This window comes from Dipodomys ordii, unplaced genomic scaffold, assembly GCF_000151885.1.
Source record: "Dipodomys ordii isolate 6190 unplaced genomic scaffold, Dord_2.0 Scaffold60, whole genome shotgun sequence".
Taxonomy (NCBI): Eukaryota; Metazoa; Chordata; class Mammalia; order Rodentia; family Heteromyidae; genus Dipodomys; species Dipodomys ordii.
The window spans coordinates 201,040-228,082 of record NW_012267276.1 but is presented as its reverse complement, the minus strand read 5'-3'; the positions used below and the strand labels follow the sequence as shown (position 1 = coordinate 228,082).

The 27,043-nt window shown below is 40.1% G+C and overlaps 2 protein-coding genes across 3 annotated transcripts in view; one reads left to right on the top strand and one right to left on the bottom strand.

Moving 5' to 3' along the window:
- Positions 1-7,787, bottom strand: part of Btd (biotinidase) — a 29,225-nt gene extending 21,438 nt beyond the window's left edge. The window contains exon 1 of one of the 2 annotated variants that reach the window (XM_013022166.1): positions 7,711-7,787. Coding sequence is in view for 1 of the 2 variants with exons in the window: in XM_013022165.1 (XP_012877619.1) it covers positions 7,583-7,704 (122 nt within the window). In the remaining variant the exon portion in view is untranslated. Of the gene's footprint in view, positions 1-7,582 lie in introns of both variants that reach the window. The other variant, XM_013022165.1, reaches the window with a different exon arrangement.
- Positions 7,788-7,857: 70 nt separating this feature from the next.
- Hacl1 (2-hydroxyacyl-CoA lyase 1) overlaps positions 7,858-27,043 on the top strand; it is a 47,628-nt gene continuing 28,442 nt past the window's right edge. The window contains exons 1-8 of the mRNA XM_013022167.1: positions 7,858-7,972; positions 8,146-8,250; positions 12,911-12,951; positions 15,524-15,604; positions 17,980-18,076; positions 20,647-20,703; positions 22,393-22,487; positions 24,684-24,796. Of these exons, the coding sequence (XP_012877621.1) occupies positions 7,892-7,972; positions 8,146-8,250; positions 12,911-12,951; positions 15,524-15,604; positions 17,980-18,076; positions 20,647-20,703; positions 22,393-22,487; positions 24,684-24,796 (670 nt within the window). The 5' untranslated portion in view covers positions 7,858-7,891. The remainder of the gene's footprint in view (positions 7,973-8,145; positions 8,251-12,910; positions 12,952-15,523; positions 15,605-17,979; positions 18,077-20,646; positions 20,704-22,392; positions 22,488-24,683; positions 24,797-27,043) is intronic.

Here is a 27,043-nt window from a genome sequence, read left to right as displayed (position 1 = left end):
GCTGGGAAGGGATGTGAAGGGTAAACAAAGGAGGAGGCTGCAATGCTTGGTAAGAAATGTATGCATTATCCTGCCCATGTAATTGTAACCCCTCTTGTACAATATGTTCACAAATAAAATAAAATAAAATTAATTAAAAAAAACAAAATAATTTAAGTCTAAAAAAAAAGATGCATTGTACTTACAAACTGGTTGGTTTATTTATTTTGTCAGTCCTGGGGGCTGACTCTGGGCCTAGGCGCTATCCCTCAGCTCTTCAGCTCAAAGCTAGCCCTCTACCATTTAAGCTACAGCACCACTTCTGGCTTTTTCTGTTTATATGGTACTGAGGAATTGAACTCAGGGCCTCATGCCTGCAAGGCAAGCACTCTACCACTAAGCCACCTTCCCAGCCCTAAAGATGTGTGTGGAGGGGGGTTCGGGGGGGGGGTGTTAGTCCTGGGGCTTGACCTCAGGGTGTGGGCACTATCTCTTGAGTTTCTTCTTTTGCTCAAAGCTAGTATTCTACCACAAGAGCCACAGCTCCATTTCCAGGTTTCTGATGCTTGACTGGAGATAAGAATCTTAGGAACTTTCCTGCCTGGGCTGGCTTTGAACCTCAATCCTCATATTTCAGTCTTCCGAGTCACTAAGATTACAGGTGTGAGCCACTGGTGCCCAGTTAAAGATAATTTCTAAAAATAAAAAATGAACTATATAACAAATGGTGCTTAGACTACTGAATATTATAATAACCTAACTACTAAAATAATGGCCAGCAATCATTCCTCTCTGTGTCGCCACATTTCTTTATCATGTCAATTTAATGCCTTAACTCAGAGCTGAGCTCAGCCATATAACTTGCTATGGTTAATGGGATGTTACCAGACACAATAGAGGTTTGTTTTTTTTTTAATTTTTTTATTGTGAAAATACTGTACAGAGGGATTACAATTACATGGGCAAGATAAACAACAGAGGTTTTTAATGTGACTTTTATTCTTCTGCAACCTGCTGACACTGTATGAGGGATACATAGCTCAGTGAAAAATATGCCCGATGTCTACATAAGCAACCTCCTGTGGCACAGCATCTAGGTGATGCTGGCATAGATATTATACAGAAAAAAACCCCAAATACCTGGATTCCTGTCTCCCACAGTACAAGAAAATATTTCAGGCAAACAAGATCTTTAAATATGAAAAATAAGCCAGAGCCAGGAGTGGCGACACAGTCCTGTAATCCTAGCACTACAGAGGTATAGGCAGAGGATCAAAAATTCAACATTAGCCTGGGCTACATAGCAAGACCCTGTCACAAAATAAAACAAAACAAATCACAACAAATAAAACCTTTTAAAAAACTTAAAATTATGATGCAAAAAAGATTTCATAACCTCAGCTTAGGCAGCTTTTTTTTAAAGCAGCACACACACACACACACACACACACATACACACACACACAAAGGAAAAGAATTGTCATTTATAACTATAAAAATCTGCAGCCCCAAACTACCAATAGGCCAGGCCCAGTGGCTCAAGTGTGTGATTCTAGCTACTTGGGAGATGGAGATCAGGCCATCCCATGCAAGAACTTCACAAGATCCCCATCTCAACCATTAAAATGCTCAGTGTGCTGTTAAGCATCAGCTCAACAATACTGCATGTGAAACAGAAACAGGAGACTCTCAGTCCAGACTAATTAGGCATAAACATCAGACCCTATTCAGAAACCAGGCAAAAAACGGTCAGGAGCAGGGTTCAAAAGATAGAATACCTGCCTAGCAAGTGCAGGGCCCTGAGTTCAGTAAAGCTAATTATAACAGTAATAAAATAATAATAATAATTGTGGAAGCATTATCTAAGATTAGTCATAGATTAGAAGATTAGGTTACATAAGGAAAAAAAGTAACTATAAATAAAATTTAAATACTAAGAATTAGCATTCCGAATATGCAAAGGACAGCTATAATAAGTAAGAAAAATGACAAATAATTCAATAAAGACATGGTCAGCTGAAGGCATGGTTCAAGGGTAGAACATCTGCCTAGCAGGCACAAGGCCCTGAGTTCAAACCTCAGGAACCCCCACAAAAAAAAGAAGGGTACAAAATACAAAGAGGTAATTCATGTATTTCACAGATAAAACCTTCATGCACACAAACACACAAACACACACACACACACACACACACAATATCAATACCATTAGTAGTCAGGGAAATGAGAATACAAAGCCATATCACATCCATCAGATTTAGTACCTTTTTCAAAGTTCCTAATTGAGATTGTGGAGAAAAAAGAATTGTGTGAGTATAAACCTGTACAATGACTTTGGAGACCAATTTGACAATTTCCAGTGGAACTGTTGCTATCTCCTCCTGTGTACAGACGCACAAAATCTCTTAGCCCTGTGACAAAAAACATATGAGAATGTTCAGAGCACACTTTTGTTTTTGGTTGGTTATGGGGCTTGAACTTGGGGCCTGTGTGCTGTCCTTGAGTTCTTTTACTCAAGGCTAGTGCTCTACCAGTTTGAGCCACAACACCACTTCCAGTTTTCTGGTGGTTAATTGGAGATCAAGAGTCCCATGGACTTTCCATCTCAGGCTGGCTTTGAACCGTGATCCTTAGGTCTCTGCATACTGAGTAGCTAGGACTATGGACATGAGACACCGGCTCCCAGCTTCAGAGCACACTTCTGATACACTGAAAAAAACAAAAAGAATCTGTCTTCTTTGGTCTGAGTATATTTATTATAATTCTTGTGATGGCACCCTATTTCCTCAGTGTGACCACCTTAGAAATTGGGGATTAGTGGGAAGTGTCTGGCCATGGAACAGAGCCTTTATGACTGACTGAGTCATTTCTCTCAGGTATGTTAACTTTTTCCAGCATGCTCCTTCTCTCTTCTTCCTGACTGCTTGCTCTTCTGCCATGAGGCCCTCCTCGCCAGAAGCCAAGCAGATGACAGAACCAGGCTCTTGACTTCCATCCTCTAGAAGAGTGGGCCCAAATAAACTTTTTTTTATAAATTACCTAGGCTTGGAAGTAGAGGTGTGGCTCAAATGGTAGAGTGCTGTACCAGGCTTAAATATCTGGTACAGCAGCAGGAAATGCCCAGCACCTTCTTTTAAAAGGCTGATGAAGGTATTATAAATATCAGAATTAAAATATTGGTTACTTCTATGGGATTGGAGGTGGGGTGGGGAAGGAACACAGGAGGCTCATTGTATGTATGATAATGTATTTCTTAAATGAGGAGCTACATATATACTGCTTGCCTGAAAGGCGTCATAAGTGTTAAATGTATGAAAAGCAGAATAAGTCTTGAAAAGGAACTCAAAGCTTAGGATGAAGAAATGACTTTATGGGCTCAAAGTCTTCACCTGAAGTCGCACCCCAGCACATCAGCAAAAATCACTCAATCTTCCCTAGAGCAAAGTCTCTATTTTGATGACAGGGAACAGATACAAAGCAAAAACAAAGCAACAAGGTATTTAAAAGACCACTACCAAGTTTGGAGTCCTAGCCCAATAAGGTGTATGTCTCAGGTCCTCAGAGCACACACATTTGTCACTGTTTCCTATGCATTTTATAGACATCCTTGTCAGATATGTTCTCTGCTGATGACAAACTATCTCAAATTCATTTAGGGGAAAAAAAATCCACAGTGGATCAGGGAAACAACATTCCTTCTGTCTCTTTCCTATAACGATCTCTGTTCCAGTCTCAAGTCCCACTTGGATTTAAATATAAAACAAAAGCTAAGGACTCATCTGTACAGGCTGAAGGGAAGAAGTCTAACCTTTCTGTAGGTTAAAGGGCACTGGGGGAAAGTTCACTCTCAGTGTCTGTCAATCAGTAACAGGCACGGGGAGTTTTTAATATGGAGTTTCAATATGGAGTATCCAGCTGCTTTGATGGCTCCAAAATAATTGGTTTTGCTTCAAACCTATCTCAGGGCTTTGGTAGCATGCAGTACATACATTTAAAGAGAAGCAAATCAAATCCACTTAACCTGTTCCAGTCAAAGAACCTGCTGTTCCTCTCATGTTGACCTATTTCCTACAGCACATTTCCTGCCTTGTAGTTGTGTTAATTTTAAAAACTGTGTTGCGTGTAGATTTCCTTTTGTTGTTGTTGTTCTGCTCTTGCTGCTGTTTGTTTTTCAAAATACTTTTACTTTTTCAAGCTGCTTTTCTTTACTTGTTCACCTACACATAGTAGCTGGTCCAGGTATCATGCCAGGTACTGGTAGAACAAGGCAGACCTCTGTCTGGGGCCTCACAGTCCAGTGTTCCTAAATCCCAGGTCTCTAAGCTGCTGCTTTATGATATTTTGGGCATCAAGGCTACCTGTAACACCTCTTTAACCCAGCCCTGGCCTGAGATCCTGCCACTGGGGCCCTCCTTGAAGACCTTGAGGGCTGAACTCAAGGTCACAGGAACCATATCTTGACCCATAGTGCCCTTGGTTATGCTTATTGAGAATTTACTAGGAGCTAAGTTCCCTCACAGAGCCAGCCAGGCAAAGATGCCCAAGGGTGAAGAAAAAAGTTGGGGGCGGGGGAGGTGCTGTACAGTAGTATATAAATTTTCTGTTACAATTTTCTGTCTTATTTTATTGAGACAAGGTTTTGCTATACAACCCAGGCTGACCTAGAATTCCCTAGCCTCCTGCCTTAGCCTCCCAAATGCTGGAGTTAGGGCATGCCCCAGCACTCAATTTCCTCTTATTTTCATCTGCTTTCCTTTTTGGCCATTCTATAAATGTATCACAAAAAGACCTAAGTAATTTCTTCATCTGATACCCAAACACTTTGTCCTTTGCTAAGATATGTCTGTGAGAATATTTCTCCTCCCAGGTTCAGCTAGTGTTTTGATTTAAAATCATCACAAGGACCCTTAGTGTCTTTGTGGGTTTACTGAAATTAAAACGTACTATTAAAATTCTGGGGTCTAAGGAGCTGGACCCTGTAGAAGCTGCTGCTGTCCTCTGAGAGTATTTTCTCCATGCACTGTTATTTGTAACCCTTCTAAGATTTTCTGTTGTCTGGATATGAAAAAGTTGTCAAACAGCTCCTAATACTCTCAACTCACAAGGCAGATTCTGATGAGTGGTTCTATCCTTTGGAGAATATGTCAACAGTACTTTAGGTTTTTCTTTCCAAAACAGTTACATTTATTCCTCCCTTGAGGGATAAGGAACAACCCACCCACTCCCCAAAAGTAAATAAAACATATTTAAGTAAAATAGCCAACAAATAAAATTCCATGAAGAATGAAGTGAATGCTTACAAAACTCACACGTCTTTGGATAAATTACAGATTCTGGGCTCTTTAATTTTACTTTTGAACTCAGGACCTCACACTTGGAGGCACACCCTGGGATCTTTTCATTACAGCTGGATTGCAAAGGCGTTGCTCCCTGACCTGGATGGGGAACAAGACTCTTATGAATCATCAGAGGCAAATGTAGAGTTGAATGCTGAATCCTGAATCCCAGACAGAAAGGTGTAAAGGTGAAAGCAAGAACAATTTCTATAATTTTTCTCTTTGCTGAAATAGCAGAATCTAGTCAGTTGAGTATTTATGCTTCCGCAGAACCACTTAATCCTAATTCCAGGACTAGGAGAGAGTGAGGGAAGGGGTAACATTGTCCAAAAACAAATGTACTCATTATCTGACTTATGTAACTGTAACCCCTTTGAACAGCATGTTTATAATAACAATAAAAACACAAACAATCTCAATTGCAAGGATTTGTTCCAATTTACAATTGAGTTTCCACTGCATTTCCTACTGAGTAGTTCTTTCAGTGTTTGTTTGACTGGGAAGAAAACACAAAGTCTCATGAACTATTGCCCATATATGTTTGTAGTAACAGTGTCAAATGGATTCGTCCTTGAATTTATAAGTCTAAGTTAGTCAACAGCATTACTTTGGGGATAGTTAGGCAACCACACATTTAACTATTAACTGATGCCTCAAGCATCAGTTGGTTCCCAAGTCAGGGCAAAATCAAGTAGAGCAGGATTAAGAAATAAAGCATATCTTAACTTGTCCTGAGATGCTGGTATAGGATGATTCTGATGCAATGTGGTAGAAAGTATAAGTACCTAAATAAATAATAATTCCACCTGAAGGAGGAGAATGGGGTCTTGCTTCTAAACATATGAAGTACAATGCCAAAAACTACTGGAAGCACATAAAGAATAATCTGTAACCTTCTGGAACTTGTTTACTTCCCAGTACACAGTTTAAAATGAAGTATAAGATTCACTACATTTTTACTTGAAATGGTAGTTACATAGGTGTACATAATGTTAAAAACTTTGACATTTTTATTTCCTCAATAAATGTCATAGTTACAATATGGATACCTTCTCAGAAATCTCTCAGCTGAGGGCCTATGATCCTAGCTATGCAGGAGGCTGAGATCTGAGGATAGTGGCTCAAAGTCAGCTCCAACTGGAAAGACTGTGATATTCTTATCTCCAAAACCATAAAAAAGCCAGAAATGAAGTGGAGGTGTGGCTCAAGTGATAAAAATGCTAGCCTTGTGCAAAAAAAATTAGTAATGATAGCATCCAGGCCTTGAGTTCAAGCCCCAGAACTGGAACACACAAAAAATAGAGAAAGAGAAAAAGGGAGAAAGAGAGAAGAGGAGAAAGAAGGTGGGAACGGGAGAAGGGGGCAAGGAAGGAAGGAAGGAAGGAAGGAAGGAAGGAAGGAAGGAAGGAAGGGAGGGAGGGAGGGAGGGAGGGAAGGAAGGCGGGGGAAAGGAAAGAAGGAATGGAAGATCTGTCTCTCTTGGATGGCCCCATATACAGGAAGGTAATAATTCTGTTTTCCTTGGACAAAGGTAGCAAAAGGTATTGAAATAAAATGGAGACCATTTGGAAGGGCCCAGGGCTATAAATGGAAATTTTTGTGGGTTTAGAAATCCCTTCACGGGGCTGGGAAGGTGGCTCAGTGGCAGCGCTACCCTTGAGCTGAAGAGCTGGGGGCCAGCGCCCAGGCCCAGAGTTCAAGGCCCACGACCCACAAAATAAATAAATAGATAAGTAAACAAATCCGTTCCCTTCCAATTGCTTCACATTCGTTATATCCACGCGCCCACTCTTGACCTTGTCTCTGTGCTCTTTTTTGCTTAATACACCAATCCCTCAAAACCTTAACCTTTCCATCTGGGATGTAACTGGAGATTTTGCATTATTTACTTATTTTGTGCAACGAGGGTCAAAGTGCGCTTCTTTCGGCTCACCGACTTCAGCAGTATGATTAAAATGCTGAGCCGCAAGGGGGTGAACCCGGAGGGCACAAAGACGATTGTCACAATCAACCTCCAGCCGAATGAAGCTCACACCGGTCCCAGCAGCTCGGGTGCAGCGGGGCGCGCGCTACCGCGGGCCGCGCCGCCGCCGCCGCCGCCTCAGCTCCGGGCAGGTCCCCAGCGCTCAGCCCCGATGTGCGCATGCGCCACCTCTACCCCGGCCCCCGAGGGCACACGCGCAAGCGCTGCACCCCATTCGCGGTGTGGACGATGCTCTTGGACTTCGGACCTAATGGCGAAAGGCCTCTCCGGTGCGGCTTCTTACCTGCTTGGCGCAGTCCGCAGCCTCCAGCTAGTCCCACCTCCCACCGCCACAGCGGACCTGCGAGTGGAGGGGGCGGGACGGGGGTGCGCCCGACTCCCACGGGAGACGAGGCGCGTTTGCATTCTCACCTCACGCGGAGCCCACGGCCCTCAGCTCCGCCTCTTCCTCCGCGTACTTTAACGCTTCCGTCGGTCCGCGCCGTCCCTTCGGCAAGTTTACTTTGCCGGGGGAGCGTGTGTGTGAGTGCGCGCGCGCGCTGGGCGGCGTAGCGTTCGCCTTCGGGAGGGCCCTTCGAGTTGTTGGTCGAAAATGCCGCGAGATAACTTCGCCGAGCCGAGAGAGCAAGAGGTGTCCGGTGCTACTGTCATCGCCCGGGCGCTGCTAGCGCAAGTACGCGGGGCCCCTCGGCGGCGGAAGGCCGGACGAAGGCCGGCGGGGACCCCGGCGTTGTCTTGGAAACGGAGGGGGCGGGGCGGAGCGCGGGACGGCGGTGGGGATGGTGGGAAGGCTGCGTCCCGTTGGTGAGGGGCCGGGCGTTTACTCCCCTGTTCTCTGGCTCCTAGGATGTGAAGTACATGTTTGGCATCGTAGGCATCCCAGTGACCGAGATCGCCCTTGCGGCCCAGGAATTGGGCATCAGGTACATCGGGATGCGGAATGAGCAAGCGGTGAGTGTGGACCTGGGTAAGCAGCCTCAGGGCATTCATGGGTATGGCGCCTAACTGTGGCAGCTTTTTCATTGCAAACACTCAGCTTTGGCCACTATTCTAGGTGCATTGCACCTGGCAGTCACTGTTGCCAGTCTTGTGCAACTTGCCTGAGGTTGATCCAGCCCAGGTAGCCTGGGTCCAAGTCCTGTGCTGAATTGTGCACTGCCACGTTTGAGTCAGAAATGGGATAATTTGAGCCAAGTTTGTATTCCAGGTGGGCAGAGATGTTGTGTGTGTGTGTGTTTTTCCCCACAACATATTTGTATTACCAGTGCCTGGTGTGATGATGCCTGTACCTGGCCAGGGCTCAAAGAGCACCCGTGGGAGGAATGGATAAAGGCCAATCTTCCTGTTATGCAATAGATATGGGGGCAAAGTGGAAGCAATCCTTTAAAGCATGATTGAAACTCTGACGTCTCAAATCCCGGGGTAGTCCTTTTCTCAACACAGAATGTTTTCACTTTTCTTAGAGGCTTATATGGAGACAGGGAAAAGGAATGATGACATTTTTGACAGCCGGTTTTCAGTACGCTCTCTGCCAACCCAGCCCCACTTTTCTCTCAGGAATGCCAGCAAAAAAGGATCAAGACTCTCCTTTGGTGACAGTCCAGTGGAGACTATCTATTCCTGCTTTCCATTTTCATCATTGTCCTCTTACTCAGGTTCCTGCTATCTTTTGCTCTAACTGCCTTCACCTTCTTCAGTGAGGCCCTTCCTCTGCCAACAGACATGAGCACCTAAAGAACAAATTGTGGCTCATTTCTTTTCCTTCCTTCCTTCCTTCCTCCCTTCCTTCTCCCCCCCTCCTCTCTCTCTCTCTCTCTCTCTCTCTCTTATTTTTTTGTTGTTTATTTTTTTGGTTTTTTTTTGGGTCCGGTCATAGGGCCTGAACTCTGGGCTTGGACACTGTCCCTCAGCTCTTCAGCTCAAGGCTAGCATTCTACCACTTGAACCACAGTGCCACTTCTGGCTTTTTTCTTTTTGCTTATGTGGTGCTGAGGAATCGAACCCAGGGCCTCATGCATACAAGGCAAGCGCTCTACCACTGAGCCACCTTCCCAGCCCTCTCTTTTATTTTTTTGTGGCTCATTTCTTAGCACATTCCCGAAGTGCTTTTACATGTTGTAGATGATTAGTACATTATTTATTAATTGACAGTCCCTATCTACAAAGTCTGAGATGTCTAGTTTTATATGCATTTTACTTTCTTCTTTTTGTTTTGTTCTTTTTTATGGGGGGGTAGTTTACAGGGATGGGCTTCGTGCATAGTAGGCAAATGCTTTACTGCTGAGCTACACTGATAGCCCTGCATTTTACAATTCTTAGTTTTGCTATGGGAAAATAAAAATAATTGAACTATTAATGAACCCTACAGTTTGTTGCTGTTCTGGAGGTGGTATATCTGCTGCTTTTCTTTATACAGCAGACATTTATTATATATATATATATATATATATATTTTTTTTTTCTTCTGTCAGTAGTGGCGCCTGAACTCTAACCCTGGATGCTGTCCCTCAGCTCTTCAGCTCAAGGCTAGCACTCTTCCATTTGAGCCACTAGGTTAAGGGAGGTGGGGGTGTCAGGCTTTTCTCTTGGGCCCTGGATGGAATGCCCTGCTGGAGTCAGGCAGTCTTCACTTATCTTTGGGGAGTTGCCTGTATGCACCTGGGAAAACAGGATGAGGGTCAGTTCTTCACTTGCCTCATGTAATAACTGTCTACAATAGCGGTGCACATAAAGAACAGCAGAAGCATAAGGTACATAATTGATTCTCTTAGATGGAACAGACAAGATTGCCCGTAGGAGTAATATGGGTTCATGTTGTATCAGATTGTTTAAAGTCCAAAAGGAGGTCATAGAGTACTTCTTTAACTGGAAAAGGATCCGAACTTTTCTACAATATAAAGGGTTTTCTAAACAGATAGAAAACACAATTTGGATTTGGCTTTAGAAAAATTATGTTCATGGTATTGTGAAGTGTAAACCAAGAGTAAGAGCCAGACAACTGACAGACTCCCACTATGTTGGGTACTAGTTGTAGATAGTAAGTGCTTCTGTGAGGGACTTGGGGCTATAGAGTCAGACGGACAATTTTATTATAATCTAATATTATAAAAGATGAATGCTGTAATTGAGATATATTTAGGGTGTTGTGAAACCCTGCTCAGCTTAAGACTTCAAGGAAAGCTCCTACAGGTGATGACATCTGCCACTGCCTTGAAGGAACAGTAGGGATTACCAAGAAGGAGAAGCAACATCTTCTGCAGATGATTTCTGGGTTTAAGGCCTTTAGGACTATGTGGATACGTTTTACTGACTGAAGCTTAGAGAGGGAAGAGCCTTGGAATAGAAAGCTGATGAGTTCAACTTCAAACATCTGAGTTTAAGATGCCTGTGGAATATCCCTACTGTGTATGATCCTTAGACAATCTGAGTTTGTAGCAATCAAAAGAAGTAGAGCCTACCTGCTGTCCAACATATGTCTTGATTATATTAAGGATCAGAAGAAAATAATCAAATCTTACTCAATTATATCTATTTGACACAAACATGATCTTCAATCCTTCTGAGCATGTTCCCTTTGAATCATCCATCACCACCTAAATCTTTTTTTTGTTGTTGTTGGTTGTGGGGCTTGAACTCTGGGCCTGGGCACTGTCCCTCAGCTCTTCAGCTCAAGACAAGTGCTCTACCTCTTGAGCCACAGTGCCACTTTCAGTTTTCTAGTGGTTTATTGGAGATCAGAGTCTCATGGACTTTTCCTGCCCAGGCTGGCTTTGAAACATGATCCTCAGATCTCAGCCTCCTGAGTAGCTAGGATTACAGGTGTGAGCCACCAGCACCCGGCTGTAAGAAAGTTTCTTATTGAGAACTTACTATGTGCAGGCACACATACGTGTACAAACCAATTTTATCATCCTCATAGTTCTCTGAATTACATTAATTTTATTTTTTTTATTTTTTATTTTTGTCGGTTGAGGGTCCTGACTCTGGGCCTGGGCACTGTCCCTCAGCTCTTCAGCTCAAGGCTAGCGCTCTACCACTTTCGCCACAGCACCACTTTCAGCTTTTTCTGCTTATGTGGTACAAAGGAATTGAACCCAGGGCCCATGCATGTGAGACAAGCACTCTAACACTGAGCATCTTCCCAGTCCCTCATTTTATACATAATTCATTTTATATACAAAAGCCAATGTGCAGAATAATTTGCTAAAATTACACAGTAGAATATAGAGGAACTGGGATCTAAATCAGAAATGTTTATCTTCAGAATCTACTGTGTTAACAGCATACTACTAATCCTGCTTATAAAGTGGAGGTAATTTGGTAGGGAAACATATTTACATATACTTACATGTACATATACCTATATATACATACATATATATGCATAAGTGTACATGCACATACATATGCATATGTGTACACATGCATATATGTACATATATACACACATGCAAATGTATGTGTAAACATGTATATATAGGCGCATGGGTGTACTTATATGCACACGTACCAATATACACATGTATATATACATGTATACATATATGTCTGTCTGTCTGTCGTGGGACTTGAACTCAAGGCCTGAACACTGTCTGAACTTTTTTGCTCAAGGCTAATGCTTTACCACCCTGAAGAATAGCACTACTTCTAGTTTTCTGGTGCTTAATTGTAGATAAGAGTCTCATGGCCTTTCCTGCCCAGGCTGCCTTCAAACCATGAACTCAGATCTCAGCCTTCTGAGTAACTAGTGTTACAAGGGTGAGCCACCAGCACCCAACCCAGATATGTTTTTTTTAATGATTGTGAAACCAATTACCTCTTGACTTTTGACATATACCAGAAGACTATACTTTCTGTTATATGTTTTTGTATGTTTGTATTGTGTAATAATGTTCTCAGCCTGCTATATTAAGTAAGTGGTGATTCTTATCATGTAAGTATTCTTTTTGCTGTTTTTGTTGGTCATAGGGCACTGTCCCAAAGCTCTTTTTGCTCAAGACTAGTCCTTTACCACGTTGAGCCACAGTGCCACTTCTAGTTTTCTGGTGGTTGATTGGAGATGAGCATCTCATAGACTTTCCTGTTCAGGCTGGCTTTGAACCCCAATCTTTACATTTCAGCCTCTCAAGTAGCTAGGATTACAGGTGTGAGCTACCAGTGCCTGGCATTAAATATTTTTATTGCAGCAAGTATTTTAAGCACCTGAATTTCTTAGAAGTTGTCTTTGTAAATGTGGCCTTTTGTCAGACGAAAAGGGAGATGAACAAAGAATGGTTGCACAGAAGAGCTAAGCCTAGGTATAGTTTCTTTTAGGCTGTGGTAGTAACATCAGTCTATGGTGGTCTGCACTGCATTCAAGACAGTATTTTAAAAAATAAATGCAAAAAGAGATGAGGACATGACTCAGTGGTAAAGCACCTGCCAACCAAGCAAATAGCCCTGAGTACCAACAAGAAAAAGAAAAAAGAAACTTAATAGTGTACATTTCTTATTAAAATCAAGTATGCTTCAGTTCCTTCTTTAATATTTGAATTCCAGTCTCTTACTAATAAGTTACCCTCATACTAAAACAATCTAAATATGCTAAATTTCCAAAATTATTTCTTTGTAGGCTTGTTATGCTGCCTCTGCGATTGGATATTTGACTGGCAGGTAAACTCAAGTCTGCTTTATTTCAACTAGTTCGAAATTTTGGAGTAGGACTACTATATCATTCACCTGATAAGTTGATTTAAAAAGATTGTGGAAGATGTTATTAAAAGAAAAATAAATTTGGAGCTCTCTGAGGGTCAGATTAGAAGAAGGAAAATACCAGAAAAGTGTTTTAGGGTGGAACTTGTTGTCATTTTACTAAGCGGTTCACTCTCAGTCATCAGCTCATGAGTCTTATCTGGATGTCTCACTATCCTAACCCATCTCATACAAGAAACTTTCTGGGACTTGCTCCATTTGTTCAGCTTTTTTTAACATGCATTATACGTATATATTACCTAACTACTCACATTTATTTACTAAAAGGTTATATCTTTTAAAAAAATGGCCATTTTATGCAAGAAGATAGGACAGAGTAAACAGGACTCAAAAAACAAAGGACAGCCATCCATTTTGTCATATCATTGTTAAATGACTCCATGTTCTTGACCATATATATGATAGATATATGCACGCAATGGAGGGAAGCCAGGAGGAGGAACAGACTAAATGGGAAATGGAACAACATTCAACAAAGGGGCCCATCAGCTGCACTGGACATAAAAGAAAAAGAACTAAGCAACCCAAAGACAGTGATGGGAAGGAAGGAATAAGAGGGAAAGAGGGAACAGCCTATACTAAGCAAAAGGAAAGAAATGTAATCATCACCTGACATGGAAGAAATAATTTGTATTGTCAAAGCTCATAGAATTCACAAACTTTATAGACCAGGATAATGGCAATTTGCCTTGTGAAGGTTAAAATGTGTTTGTGACTTTAACTATCACTATTCCACAATAATGTGAAATGTGAAATTTATGTAATCACCTAATCTCAAAAAAATAAAGTGAGAGAAGGGATGGGTTAGGAGCGATGGGTGACAAAGTTTTCAGATACTTTTATTCATATACGGTTTTGTAGAATAGGAACTTCTTTGTACAACTACTTAAAGATAATAATAATAAAAAGGTTAAAATGTCCATTTTAGAAAACACAGAAATTCATAAGGAAGAAAACTAAAATTATCTATAATCCTACAACTGAGCTGGTGCTCATGGCTCACACCTGTAATCCTAACTACTCAGGAGGCTGAGATCTGAGGATTACGGTTCAAAGCCAGCCCGGAGGAAAGTCCGTGAGACTCTTATCTCCAATTAATCATTAGAAAACCTGAAATGACACTGTGGCTCAAGCGGTGGGGCACTCACCTTGAGCTGAAGAGCGCAGGGACAGCCCAGAGTTCAAGCCCCACGACCAACCCCCCCCCCAAAAAAAAATCCTACAACTATTAGGAATTTGCTATATTTTCTTCCTGTTTTTACATTCACATGTACTTTTTGTGCAGATTTGGACCCTTACTACTGTCTGTACCATACTTTTTCATCTATGTTTTAATAAGTTTTATGTCAGGTACCAGTGGCTCATAACAATGGTCCTAAATACTCAGGAGGCTGAGATCTGATCCTAAATGTTTCCAAGCCAGCCTGGACAGAAATCCATGAGATTCTTATAGCCAGTTAACCAGCAAAAAGACAGAACTAGAGCATGTCACAAATGGTAGAGTACCAGCTATGAGAAAAAAAGTGGGAGAACAAGAGTCCATGTCCCATCCAATACCAGCCCAAATAAATAATAAATGAAAATAAATATTTTGTTTCAATAAATAAAATTAGGAATTCAAGTGCTAAGAAGTATTTTAAAAGCTGGAAGTGGAACCATGGCTCAAGTGGTAGAGCATTAGCCTTGAGCACAAAAGCTCAGGGACAGCACCTAGGCCTTGAGTTCAAGCTCCAGGATCAGTGCATTCTTTTTCATAAATTATAATTTTATTGTTACTATTAACAATTTTGCGGAGAAGTTTTTTTGTTGCTGGGGCTTGAACCCAGGGTTCAGGGCCTCACATTTTTAGTTTTTTCACTCATAACTGATGTTCTACCAATTGAGGCACACCTCCAGTTAGCAGATTACTGGTTAATTGAAGATGAGCCTTTCAGATTTTTCTGCCTGGGCTGGCTTTGAATCGTGATCCTCAAATCTCAGCCCTCTGAGTAGCTAGAATTACAGGTATGAATCACCAGCACCTGGCTTTTTTTTTTTTTTTTTTTTACTCAATTGCCAAAAATTTGCCCCTGCAATTGGGGATCTGAGCATTTGCCTAGCAAGTACAAGGCCCTTATTTCAGTCACCAATACTGAAAAAACAGAGTGGCTTCTGTATGCAACCAAATTGTGTTAAATATAATAAAAGCAAACTATGAAGAAGTTAGTGAAATACAATGTGCAGATAACATCTTATTTCTTATAAGAAGACTGGCGTAATCTTCTCTCATTAAAAAATATTGTAGCCAGATGTCACCTTTCTTATTGTGAATTTTTTTCCAATTATAGTAAAGGTTGAGATGTTCTTCCTTTGAAGTCTAGGAAGATTTCTATTTCATTCATTGTAACAGGAACCTAGTCTGCAGGTGTGTACTCTTATTGCTCAGTTAAACTTGATCTGCTTCTAATTAATTTTTTGTTTTTTTTGCTTCTAGGCCAGGAGTGTGCCTTGTTGTTTCTGGCCCAGGTCTTATCCACGCCTTGGGTGGGATGGCAAATGCAAACATAAACTGTTGGTAATCAAATTATTGTTATTGAAAATATTTGCCTAAAATGTCTCCGCATGGTCTTGTTATGTAGAACTGATCTGGATTGTACAGTTAGGACAAAAACAAAAACAAAAACCTTTATAGTACGTAGAACCAGAGAGTTAGAAGGTACTTAACAAAAAAGAGGAGGAGGATGGGAAGAAGATTGGAGAGATGGAGGCCCAAGGATATAAAGTTATGGAGGATGTGTAAGCCTAGATAACTGTATGAATACAGTAGTTAAATTGTACCATATTCTAAGAATTTGCTGGTTTTAAGTACTTTTATTACAAGCATATTTCAATTTGTTTGACCGTAGCAATCATTTCACTATGTAGGAGCATATCAAAGTAACATGTTATATGCTTCAAATATATGTAATAAAGAGAGACACTATGAATTCTTTTACTTAGAAACAAACAGTTCAAGTTTTAGGGTTTATATGTATATATGGATATGAATGTATATATTATTCTAAGTGAAGAATTATATTTTAAAGATCCTAGATTAGGAAAGGAAATGTACTTATTACCTGACATGTAAAAATAACCCTGCTGTATATCACCTCTAAAACAACAATAAAATAAATTAGAAAAAAATCCCAGCTTAGTATGTAAACATCTTAACCATGGGTTTGAATGATTAACAATATTTTACCAATAAGATCAGGTTGCAGAGGATTGTGCTCTAATCAATTCATAACATATATTTAATCTTTTTAGTGAGAAGGACATTTCTTTCTCTGGTATTGTTTCTCTTATAGTACTGGGGTTTTGAACTCAATGCCTTGCTCTACTACTTGAGCTATTCTTCCCCAGCCCTTGCTTTGGTTATTTTTGAGAGAGTCTTGCATCTTTTGTTTGACCATCATACTTGCATTTCCAAAATAGCTGACATGTCACCATGCCCAGCTTTTTAAAGTTAAAATTGGATATTGCTAACTTTTTATCTGGGCTGGTGTCCAACTGTGATTCATCTGCCTATCAGTGGTTTGGGCCACTGCACTTAGCCTATACTGTGTTTCTTATAATTGGAGTTTTCTTCTTCCTCCTCCTTCCTTCCTCTCTTCCTTCCTCCCATCTTCCTTCTTCTTTTCTCCTTCTTTCTTCTTTCTTCCTTCTTTTTTAAAATTTTGTACTAGTACTTGGACTTGAACTAAGGGCCTGGGTTCTGTCCCCTAGCTTTTATCACTCAAGACTGCCATTCTATCATTTAAGCCACAGCTCTATTTCAGGCTTTGTGTGTGTATGTGTGTGTGTGTAGTTGAGATTTGAGTCTCACGGACTTTTCTACCTGGGCTGGCTTTGAACCTCAGTCTTCAGATCTCAGCTTCCTGAGTAGCTAGGATTACAGGTATAAGCACTGGTGCCTACCTAGCTCTGTTTCTTTTATTTTTTCTTAGTCTTTTTCATCCTTATTCACTTTTTTAGGTTCTTTTTTAAAAAATTTAATTTTATTTTTTTGTGAATCTTTTTTTAAAAGGATCTTTAGATTTGCTACATGATTTTTTTTTTTTTGTGGTGGTGGTGGGGGGATTGGTTGTGGGTCTTGAACTCATGATATGGGCACTGTTCCTGAGCTCTTTTGCCCAAAGCTAGTGCTCTACCACTAGCTATAGCACCACTTCCAGTTTTCTGGTAGTTAATTGGAGGTAAGAGTCTCATGGACTTTCCTGCCCAAGCTGGCTTTGAACTACGATCTTCAGCTCTCAGCCTCCTAAATAGCTAGGATTATAGGCGAGAGCCACCAGAACCTGGCTACTTGATTTTTTTTTTACCTTGAAGGAGCAAAGTTTTATTGCAAAAACATCACTCATCTTGCCGTTCCAAATAGAATATACTTAGAAAAGTGTCAAATGTCTCTTTCCTGTATCCCAAGAATAACATATTATATAAAAATTCATTTTATGCCACGTTCATGCAATGAATCTGAAAGTCTTAACAATTAGCATCCAGAAAGGGCGAGGCAAGAATAAGGAAAAAACATTAAGTATACATTTTCTACTTTTCTGCAAGGAAAGATTCTCTCATATTAGGTCACATCGTAAGTTTTGTGGGTTTTGTTTTTTTGTTTTCCTTTACATAGTGTTTTGCTGGGTAGCCCAAGCTGCTCTAGAAGTCATTATGTAACCTGGGCTAATCTCAAATGTGTAATCTTCAGTCTCCTGAGTTCTGAGTTTATAGGTATGTAGCACCACACTAAGCAGTATTTTTTAATTTACAGACTTTTAGGAGGGATGACATTTTCTCTTTGTGTATTTCTTTATCTCTGTCTGTAATATGTATGGAGTTGTTATATATTGGGCACTGAGTGTTTTGCATAACCTCATGTGTAATTATCTCTTTTTAAAAATTACTATTTAGGCCCTTGATTGTGATTGGTGGTTCCTGTGAACGAAATCAAGAGGCAATGGGAGCCTTCCAGGAATTTCCTCAGGTATCTAATTCTAATATTTTAACAATATAGTTACACAGTAGTAAGAGTTATAGACAAGATGTAGAAATTCCTGTCTGCAAAATAAAAAATTAAAAACCTGAGTTAGAGGGTTATTATTTAAAGGTGATTTTCCTGAATAAGATAAACTGATGTTGGATATTAAGAAAGAGTTTAAACTGGGCACTGGCAGCTCACATCTTTAATTCTAGCTACTAAAGAGTTGAGATCTGGAAGATTGTAGTTCAAAGTTAGTCTTGACAGAAAAATCAGAGCGAATCCTCCAAAAATCCCCAAAATAACCAGTAAAAAGCCATTCTGGAGGCATGTTTCATGTGGTAGAGCATCAGTTGAGCAAGAAAGCAAAATAAGTGGGAGGTCCTGAATTCAAATTGAAACAGAAACATCAAGGTTCAGGCCTTGCTTAGGAAACTTCCAAGAAATACTCCAAATCAACAGGTTTTGAACTCTGAAAATAAGGAATCTTGCAAGGCCAAGAGGAGTGGCTCATGCCTGTAAATCCTAAATCATCAGGAGCCTAAGATTGGGAGGACAAAAATTCAAGGCCAGTCCAGGTAAAAAGTTTGCAAGATTCCATCTCAGAAGAAAAAGGGTATGGTGGTACACATCTGTCATACTAGCTGTGGTGACAAGTATAAATAGGAAGATCATGGTCCAGACCTACCTGGGCATAAATTTGTGACCCTTTTTCAAAAATAGTCATATCAAAAAGATATGGCTCAAGTAATAGAGCACCTGCCTACCAAGGGAGGAATCCCCTCCAAAAAAAATAGTCAAGAAGAATGTAGGAATTAAAATATATTTGAATTCTTATCTCGCAGATTTTTCAGAAATAAAGTGTTAAGAGAAAATCCTACTTAAAAGAAAATGACTATCATACTCTGAACAAGTCTGTTTTTATTTTTAAAGGAGAAAAAAGTATGTCAGAAGTAGAAGAAATTTGAAAGAAATTGCTAGCAAAAAATTGCAGGTTGGGGGCTGGGGAGGTGGCTCAGTGGTGGAGTGCTTGCCTCACATGCATGAAGCCCTGGGTTCGATTCCTCAGCATCACATAAGCAGAAAAAGCTGGAAGTGGCACTGTGGCTCCAGTGGTAGAGCACTAGCCTTGAGCTGAAGAGCTGAGGGACAGTGCTCAGGCCCAGAGGTTCAGGCCCCATGACCGACCAAAAAACAAACAAACAAACAAAAAACATTGCAGTTTTCAGAATGGCTACAGATGTTGAAGGTGAATTAACACTTAATAGTATAAATATCAGAAAAGATTAAGAGCAAAGAGTTAAAACCATTAGACAAAATCTGTTGGTAAATCAAGAATCAGTGTGAGACCTTGGTGCCAGTGACTCATGCCTGTAATCCTAGCTACTCAGAAGCCTGAAATCTGAGGATGGTGGTTTGAAGACAACCAGGACAGGAAAGTCCATGAGACTCTTTATGTCCTAAAATGACCAAAAAGCCAGAAGTAGAGCTGTAACTTAAATGGTAGAGCTCTAGTCTTGGGCAAAAGATATAGTGCCCAGGCTCTAAGTTAAATCTCCAGGATTGGCTAATTAATTAATTAATCAATCAAGATGTAACAGATAAACATATATTTGTAGCTGTGGGTAGCTTATTTAAATTTTTAGAAGTATTGTCAGATTCCCTCTATCTATATGTACTCATCCAATCAGTAGTTTATGAGAGTGCCTGGTTTCCTGTGTTTGGCAAATGTTGTGTGTTACCAAACTTATTCAGTTTTGCTGATTTGAGAAATTAAAATTGGACTTTTTTTGATTAGCTTTCTGAAACAGCCTAAGGCAGAAATTTGTGATTTGAATAGACTTTTTTTTGGGGGGGGGTCCGGTCGTGGGGCCTGAACTCTGGGCCTGGGCGCTGCCCCTCAGCTCTTCAGCTCAAGGCTAGCACTCTACCACTTGAGCCACAGCACCACTTCCTGCTTTTTTCTTTTTGCTTATGTGGTGCTGAGGAATGGAACCCAGGGCCTCAGGCATGCAAGGCAAGCGTTCTACCACTGAGCCAACTTCCCAGCCCTTGAATAGACTTTTGAGAAGCAGTCTTAACCTGCATTTTCTCCATCTTGCTTCTAAATGTATTAGAAAATAGTAACAGGGCTGGGAAGGTGGCTCAGTGGTAGAGCGCTTGCCTTGCATGCATGAGGCCCTGGGTTCGATTCCTCAGCACCACATAAGCAAAAAGAAAAAAGCAGGAAGTGGTGCTGTGGCTCAAGTGGTAGAGTGCTAGCCTTGAGCTGAAGAGCTGAGGGACAGCGCCCAGGCCCAGAGTTCAGGCCCCACGACTGGACCAAAAAAAAAAAAAAACAGAAAGAAATCAGTGGCTTTCCTGTATGCCAATAATGAGAAGAGTGCAGCTGAAATTAGGAAAGCAACCCCTTTTGTAATAGCCCCACAAAAAATAAAATACTTAGGAGTTAACAAAAGAGGTGAAGGACCTCTATGACAAAAACCTTAAAAACCTGAGAAAGGAAATTAAAGCAGAACTAACCAAGTGAAATCCTCCCATGCTCCTGGATTGGGAGGATTAACATCATGAAAATGGCAGTACTGCCAAAGGCTATCTACAAATTCAGTGCGATACCTATCAATATCCCAACCTCATTCTTTAATGAAATAGAAGAAGCAATCCAAAAATTCATATGGAACAATAAAAGACCCCAAATAGCAAAAACAATACTTAGTAGAAAGAACAGCACTGGAGGAATATCAATACCAAATTTCAAACTATACTACAAAGCCATAGTAATCAAAACAGCTTAGTACTGGCACAAGAACAGTCCGGAGGACCAATGGAATAAGACTGAAGACCCAGAAAGATCCCACAGACCTATAGCCACCTAAGATTTGACAAGGGAGCTAAAGAAATAGAATGGAAGAAAGATAGCCTTTTCAGTAAGTGGTGCTGTCAAAATTGGTTAAACACTTGTAGAAAATTAAAGCTAGATCCGTATGTATCACCCTGCACCAGAATCAACTCCAAATGGATCAAAGACCTCGAAGTAAAAGCAGACACCCTGAAAACATTACAAGAAAGAATAGAGAAACTCTAGGGCTCCTTGGCACAGGCTGAAATTTTCTTAATAGAGACCCAGAAATACAACAAATCAAAGAAAAGTTGGACAAATGGGAAACTGCAGAGCTTCTGCAAGGGAAAGGATATGGATAGCAAGATCAATAGAAAGCCCACTGACTTGGAGAAGACCTTCAGTAGCCATGCCATACAACTCAAAAAACTAAATCCCCAACAAATCCTCAAAGAACTGCCCAATAAATGAGTGGGCTAAAGACTTAAAGAGAGACTACTCTGAAGAGGAAATAAGCCAATAGATACATGAAGAAATGCTCAACTTCTTTAGCCATAAAAGAAATGCAAATCAAAACAACAGCGAGATTCTACCTCACCCCAGTGAGCATGACTATAATCAAGAAATCTAATAACAAATGCTAGAGAGAACCCTACTGCATTGTTGGTGGGAGTGTAAAGTTCATCCACTCTGGAAAGCAGTATGGAAGTTCCTCAAAAGACTCCACGTAGAGCTCCCTTATGATCTAGCAACCCCAATTTTGGGCATTTACCCAAACGATCACAAACAAGGTCATACCAAAGCTACCAGCACTATTTACCATAGCTAAGATATGGAACCAACCCTGATGTCTCTCAGTAGATCAAGAAAATGTGTGTGTGTGTGTGTGTGTGTGTGTTTAACTGGGGCTTGAACTCAGGGCTTAGGGGCTGTCCCTTAGCTTTATTACTAAAGCCCAGTGTTTTGTCACTTGAGCCACACTTCCATTTCCAGCTTTTTGCTGTTAAATTGGAGGTAAGTGTTTCGTGAACTTCTATGCCTGGGTTGGCTTTGAACCTTGATCCTCAGATCTCAGCCTCCTTGAGTAGCTAGGATTACAAATGTGAGCTTCCAGTGCCCAACTTGTTCATTACTTTTTAAATTATATTTTTATTTTTAAATTATATTTTTAATTCTACACATGTAAAGTTATAATAAACCCTTGGGTGTTTTCTCATATACATTTGCAAAAAAAGGGGAACTGGTTCATGTAATCTCTTAGTTCATTAAGACAGCATATTATGAATTTTAAACTCGCAATGAATACTTTCCTACCTCCCCTCTTTCAAACAAAGAAATCTCTTAAAATGTGCAAACTTAATGAAGGACATTTTTTGTTTTCTTGTCCTAGGATGACTAGGAATATTGAATAGTGTTAATTTCACAGTTATAAGTTATCTTTCAGTGGAATATGATTCTAAGAGTTGAGATTTATAAAAATATTTTCTTCTGTTTGGAATGAACATAGGCAGTGAGAAATAGTATCTATGGTCGTCCAGGTGCTTGTTATGTTGACATACCTGCAGATTTTGTGACCCGTCAGGTGGATGTGTCTTCTGTAAAGTAAGTAACAGTTATTTGAAATTCTTTCTGAAGTTAATATTGTTATAATGCCTGTTATCTTTTTGAAAGAACTGGTCTATAAGTTTATGAATTCATGTTTGTTTTTAACCTTTGATGATTTAATAATTAACAGAATCTTTTAATTTTTTATGTGTGTGCCAGTCCTGAGATTTGAACTCAGGACCATGGCATTGTCTCTGAGCTTTTGTGTTCAAGGCTACTGTTCTGATATTTGAGCCATAGCTCTACTTCCAGCTTTTTTTGGTGCTTAATTGGAGACAAGAGTCTCACAGATTTTCCTTCCCAATCATGATCCTCAGATCTCAGCCACCTGAGTTAGAATTACATTAAACTGAATCTTAGCTGAATTCTTTTTATTAAAATGATATTATTTAGTAACTATTTAGAGACTTTTTATCAAATACTTGAAGCTCCCTGATTTCCACATTTGAAATTCTTCCCCCAATAAGTACATATATGTATCACTACTAGTGTAGAATGGATTGTTGACAATTGTCCTAGTATACGCCAAAGGATGGAGTGATTGTTGAAAAATTCCTAGGACTCAATATATAAAGTCTTTGTCTAGCTATATGTTATTTTTAAATGTTCCAATAAGGTATTTTGATGATTTGTCCCATCCCTCCCTCCTCCCTCCCCCCTCTCTCTCTCTTTCTTTCTTCTCTTTTTTGGCCAGTCCTGGGGCTTGAACTCAGGGCCTGGGCATTGTCCCTGAGCTTCTTTTGCTCAAGGCTAATATACTACCACTTGAGCCACAACACCATGTCTGGCTTTTTCTGTTTATGTGGTACTGAAGAACCAAACCCAGGGCTTTATGCATGCTAGGAAAGTACTCTACCACTAAACTACATTCCCATTCTCCCCCCACCCCAATCCCTTTATTTCTTAACACTGAGTAACTAGAAGTACAGAAGTAATTTTTTCACCCTTGATAAAAGGCTCATTACTTAGGCAGTGCGTCAACCTGGTACCATTTAATGGATTCCAGTTGCTGTGGACTCTGGTCTACTGGTGATATTTCCTTGATCTTATAAGTGAGCTGTGTTTTCTCCATGTTAACAAATTCTGGAAAGGACTAGAAAAGTAGAAAGAAGTAATCTTTTCTTCTAAGGATTAACTTTTTGTTGTTGTTGTTGGTCATGGGGCTTGAACTCAGGGCCTGGGCTTTTTCTCTGAGCCTCTTTGATGCTCTATTGAGTCACACTGCCACTTCCAGCTTTTTTTGAGTAGTTTATTGGAGATAAGAGTCTCCTGGGCTGGCTTCACACCGTGATCTTCAGATCTCAGCCTCCTAAGAAGCTAGGATTACAGACATGAGCCACCAGCGCCTAGCTAGATTAATACTTTTAACATTTAGTACTTTCCTGTTCCCCTTTCATGCATATCTTATTTATATATTTATTTAGTTATTTTTATTGTTTGTTTTGTTTTTGTTCAGGTTCTGGGCCTTGAATTCAGGGATTGCCATCCCTAAGCTTCTCTGCTCAAGGCTAGTGTTCTACCACTTGAGTCACAGCTCCACTTCCAGATTTCTTGGGGGTAGTTTAGAAGCCCTGGCTGGCTTCTAAACACAATCCTCAGATCTAAGCCTTTTGAGTGGCTAGGATAACAGGCATGAGCCACTGACACCTGGCTGCATATCTTTTTTTTTTTAAAGTCCCATGGGGAAGAAACATTTTATGTGTTATTTATTTATTTATTTATTGGTATTGCTCAGGTTTGAACTCAGGGCTTCACTTTTTTGTGTGTGTGCCAGTCCTGGGGCTTGAATTCAAGGTCTGGGCTTCTTTTGCTCGGCTAGCATTCTACCACTTGAGCCATAGGCTAGTTCCAGCTTTTTCTGTTTATGTGGTACTGAGGAATTGAATCCAGGGCTTCATGCATGCTAACACTTCAAGCACTCTAACACTAAGCCATATTCCCAGCCTGTGCATTATGAAGCTTTAAAAATGAATGTCTTGATGCCTATAATTGACTTATAATGATTTGTGGGAAAATGCATATGTATGTATATATAAAGCAAATATAGTAAAATACATCTAGTGATTGGATCTGCATGGCAGGTATATGGAATTCATTGTACTCTTTCTTTCTACCTTCATAGGTATTTGAAGTTTCCAAAATAAGGACTTTTAGAGTTACCTCTTTTAATTAACAGAATTCTTTTAATTCCAGGTTCAAGGAGTGCTGCCTGCCACCTCCTATTAGCATGGCAGATACCTCAGCTGTAAATATGGCAGCATCTGTTATTAGGAATGCCAAACAGCCCCTTCTTATCATCGGGAAAGGTAACATTGAATAGAACTCTTTAGTCTTGCTAGCCTGTTAAGAAAATGGTTCTTTTTGGAAGTTGTCTCCATTATTTGTTATTATCTGCCTTAATGTTTGAAATTAGAATAGGAGGTTCTTCATCATAGAATTATCCTTGTATGCCCAGAAATCTCACTGTTAGGAAAAAAAATCTCCCATTACTTCTTGGGACTTAAGTAAAATTTTTCTTTTTTTTTGGTGCTAGTACTTGGGCTTGAACTCAGGGCCTTTGTGCTATTCCTTAGTTTTACATTCAAGACTGGTGCTCTGCCACTTGGTCCACAGTTCTACTTCTGACTTTCTGGTGATTAATTGGAGATAAAGTTTCACAGATTTTGTAGCCCAGTTTTCTTGGAACCATGATTCTTGTATCCTCAGCTTGTTTAGTAGCTAGGATTACAGGCTAAGCCACCTGCACTTAGCTTTTCTTTTTCTTTTTTTCAATTGTAAAACATTTAGAAAAATTTATAAATGCAGAAGAAATCTCTTTTTTGATGGTACTGGCATTTGAAGTTTGAACTCAGTATTTCATGCTTGTCCAGCTTGCTTGCTCATGGCTAGTGCTCTACCATTTAGAATTAACAATGTTTGTTTATAGTAGCTATGACAAACATGTTATTATATTAAATTTTTCTATATTTAGGATTTAAGATGGAGTCATCAAAAGAAAACTAAATTAAAAGGTGATTTTTTTTCTTTTTTTTTGCTAGTCCTGGGCCTGGGTGCTGTCCCGAGCTTCTTTTTGCTCAAGGCTAGTGCTTTACCACTTGTGCCACAGTGCCACTTTTGGCTTTTTCTGAGTAATTCATTGGAGATAAGAATCTCATGGACTTTCCTGTTTGGGCTGGCTTCAAACTGCGATCCTCAGGTCTCAGCCTCCTGAGCACCTAGGGTTACAGGTGTAAGCCTGTACCTGACAAGATGTGAGTTTTTAAGGTTTTTGGACTAATGTCAGATATTTGTCCTTATGTGTTATGCCAAACAATTTATGTACTTTTAAGCAACTTATTGTTGTGTTTACTTTTGCTTTTTTTATTTTTGTCAGTCGAAGGGCCTGAATTCTGGGCCTGGGCGCTGTCCCTCAACTCTTCAGCTTAAGGTTAGTGCTCTACCACTTGAGCCACAGTGCCACTTACGGCTTTTTCTGTTTATGTGGTGATAAGGAATCGAACCTAAGGCCTCATGCATGCAAGGCAAGCACTCTACCACTGAACCACCTTCTAAGCCCCTGTTGTTGTTGTTTTTGTTTTAAGACAGTGTCTCCCAGGGTGGTCTCAAACTCATGATTCTTCTGCTTCAGGCTTCTGGAATTAAAACTATACACTACTGTGTCAACTAGCAAAGTCATTATTGCATCCATTTTCTGGTCTAGAATTGATACTACTGTATATCAATATCTCACTTGTAAAATAGGGATATTAACTACCCCAATAAGCTATAATTAAGTAGCATAGTATGTGCAAAGCTTTCAGTGAATGCTTGCTTTCCTTCTTTCTTTAGCAAACACTTGATGAGTATTTATGATCAGAAAAGGGCAATAGAAAGTATTTATGAGAGATACAGAAAAATAATGATAATTTATGGGGGGAAATTGAGCTGGTAACAAATGAGTGTAGTATACTCTTAATAGCGTGTATAGAAAGAGTGAAGTGGAGTCTCAGAGAAAGAGTAAATTTGCCTGAGTAGGTGGTGTGAAAAGATAATCTGGAAGAAGTAGCACAAAGTACCTTGAAAAGGTAACAGTTAATCAGGAAGATAGGGAAGTAAAAGCTTCCTCTAGGAAGAGGACTGAAGATTCACTGAGGTAGAAGGACAGTAAGAAAACTTTTTGAATGGAATACAGGAAACTGTTTTTCATCATACACACATAGGAAAGGATTCTGAGATTGTCATATAGGGGAAACACAATGTTGAATCTGAAAGCACAATATACTATTTCCTAGGATTCCATCAAGAAGTATAATTTTCAGGGCTGGGAATGTGGCTTAGTGGTAAAAGTGCTTGCCTAGCATGCATGAAACCCTGGGTTTGATTCCTCATTACCACATAAACAGAAAAGGCCAGAAGTGGCACTGTGGCTCAAGTGGTAGAGTGCTAGTCTTGAGCAAAAGAAGCTCAAGGACAGTGCTTATGACCTGAGTTCAAGCTCTAAGACTGGACAAAAAAAAAAAAAAAGAAGTATAAGTTTCAAAGATGGATAATATTCTAGCCTTGAAAAGAGAGAG